This window comes from Rhea pennata, chromosome Z, assembly GCF_028389875.1.
Source record: "Rhea pennata isolate bPtePen1 chromosome Z, bPtePen1.pri, whole genome shotgun sequence".
Taxonomy (NCBI): domain Eukaryota; kingdom Metazoa; phylum Chordata; class Aves; order Rheiformes; family Rheidae; genus Rhea; species Rhea pennata.
In genome coordinates, this window is record NC_084702.1 from 10,176,160 (window position 1) to 10,178,701 (window position 2,542).

Sequence of the window (2,542 nt, forward strand, 5' to 3'; positions counted from 1 at the left end):
GCCAGGACCTGGATAGAATACCCTAACCAACGGAAGAGTAAGGTACAAGAACAGGCAGGATCAACGCCCAAACCCGGCGTGCAGGGAAACCCGCAGAGCTGCTTCGCGTAGCGCCACGCGGTTGCTGCAGAAACACGGGGGTAAAGGCTGCCAGGTCAGCCTGGAAACGCCCACGGCACGGCCAGCTCGCCAGCCGCCCACGGCAGCGCCCCGTATAATGGCGGCCGCCCGCCCAACGGCCGCGCGCCTCGGGGTCACGTGCGGGCGCACCGCCCAACGGCCGTGGGGGCGGGGGGGGGCGGGGCACTCCCCCCCGCCGCTCCTTCCGCCGCGGCGCTGCCGCCCTCCGCGCGTCACTTCCGGGTGTGTCCGCCCCGCCGCCAGGATGATTCCGCCGGTGCAGGTCTCGCCGCTCATCAAGGTGAGGGCGACGGGGGCCGCGGGGGGCCGCTCTTCGGCGGTGCGCGGTGCGGTGCGGTGCGCGGCGGGCAGGGCGGCGCGGCGCGGCGCGGCGGCGCTGAGCGCGGGGCGCGCCCTTGTCTGTGCCTCCCCGCAGTTCTCGCGGTACTCGGCCCTGCTGGTGGGGATGATCTACGGGAAGAAGCGATACGGTGAGTGCCACCCCGCGCCCGGCCCCGCGCCCGGCCCCGGCCCGCAAGGGCACCTTGAGGCGGCCGGTGCGGGCCGCGCCGCCATGTCGCGGCTGCGGGGCGAAGCCGCCCGCGCGGCCTGTCGCGGGGCTGGCGCCTGAGGCGGCCGCGTGTGTCCGTCCGCGGCAGACTACCTGAAGCCCATCGCCGAGGAGGAGAGGCGCGTGGAGGCCGAAGAGAAGAAGAAGCGCGAGGAGCTGGAGCGAATCGCGAAGGAGCTCGCGGAAGGTACCTGTTCTGTAAAAAGCAGCTGGTTATTCTGGAAAGAATAACTGAAATGTGTATTAATTGTACTCTGTTTTTCCTTAATAGTTAAATGCAGTGAACTTCAGTCCATTTCCCCTTTGCAGTGCAGAATTATTGTGGTCAGAAAGAGCAAATCTTGGGCAAAAGTGGTTATGACTGCAATTTTAAAATGCTACCCCCAGCATAATGCTAGAGGTCACCTTCATCTTTTACATGTCCCCTGTGAAGAGAGTATGCTGAAGGTGGTCTGTTGGGATTAGTACTGCTTTCTCCTTTCTGCATACAGTGTCCTTGCTGCAACATACTTCTCGTCCTTAAGATATTTCTTGAGTCCCCCATCCTGTTCTCATCCTGTCGCAGAGCAGTGTGCTCTCTAGGTTGAGTTGCCTGGGTTCTTTGCATGGATTTTTCACTTAGGAAAAGCTTGAAGGAAACTGATGATGAGTAAGCACAGTTACCTTCGTCTAGCTACACATTTAATAACTATTTCCTTAGGAATTAGATATTTGCAGTGTTCTAAAGATTAATAATATTGACAAACTTGTGAAATTAAAAATGAGCAATGCATTTATAACATCAAATATGCTAGACAGTAAATTACACTGCTTACTGGAGATAAAAGTACTTTTTCTGGCTTACTTAGATCCCAAGCTCTAAGATCTCAAATACATAGCCTCCCTTGATCTTGGAGTGCACGAATGGGATGTTCCTTTTAGGATAGCCTGTACTGCAAATTTCTACTTCATATAGTAGTAGAATTGTCATCACTTCCTTAGTATGTGTAATCTACTTAAGTGTCATATAGATTACCAGTCTGCCTTCTGAATAGTTTTGTTAAAAGTTCCCTAGTGAGCCAAAGAACTGTTCAAACTTCACTCAGTGTTGCAGTACAGTTTTTGAAGACTGTTGTTGAAAGATGGGCCACTGGAAGTGTCTAAAATGATAGCAATTTTTGGCTTGCTTGAATTGCCATTTCAGAAAGCTGTTACTCACTTGTGAGTAAGCCCACAAAATTCTTTTACCCTTAACAGTGAAATCAACTGCTGTTGAATTAACAGAAGTGGGAATTATAAAAACAGGACAAAAAGAATTGGTAGACTTGGAGGTAGCCTCTGAGATCCAACTAGTGTCTTGCTGTGTTTCAGTAGGAATATGCATAGGAATTGCCAGTACTCCTAAACATACTTGTTTTTTCTTTCCTTCTAGCAAGTGAAGATACCATATTGAAATGAACAGAAGATTGGATCACACTTTCATTCATGAAAATATCTGGCTAGGCGCTGAACAGTTTAACTCTGCACATTATTCTATCAATAAAGGACTTAAAACATTCTGGGTGACTTTTTTTTGAGTGAATGACTTAACAGCAACAAAAATATTTACAGAATGTGAAAGAAAGCACTTGTCACAAGCTGACTCCAGCTACTGATGATGACATTCTCTGCTCTCTTCCTCCAGATATAAAGCCAGTCACTGCATCTGTTACTTGCAGGGAATGTTTGTGATCAGGTAATGCACAAAATTCTCTGTATAGGGAATGGGGGAGAAGCAGGCATTGCACTGACTTTGCATGCCTTTGTATGAACTAGCTTCATTAGGAATGTACGGTCATTTATTCAGCTTTATCATCACTTTGGATAATTTTA

The 2,542-nt window shown here is 50.4% G+C and overlaps 1 protein-coding gene across 1 annotated transcript; it reads left to right on the forward strand.

The window, feature by feature from the left end:
- The first annotated feature begins 310 nt into the window (after nt 1-310).
- Nucleotides 311-2,229, forward strand: ATP5ME (ATP synthase membrane subunit e). Its single transcript, XM_062600461.1, has 4 exons — nt 311-421; nt 557-611; nt 780-878; nt 2,103-2,229. The coding sequence occupies exons 1-4, from the start codon at nt 386-388 to the stop codon at nt 2,126-2,128; spliced, it is 216 nt and encodes a 71-aa protein (XP_062456445.1). The 5' UTR covers nt 311-385; the 3' UTR covers nt 2,129-2,229.
- The last annotated feature ends 313 nt before the right edge of the window (nt 2,230-2,542 follow it).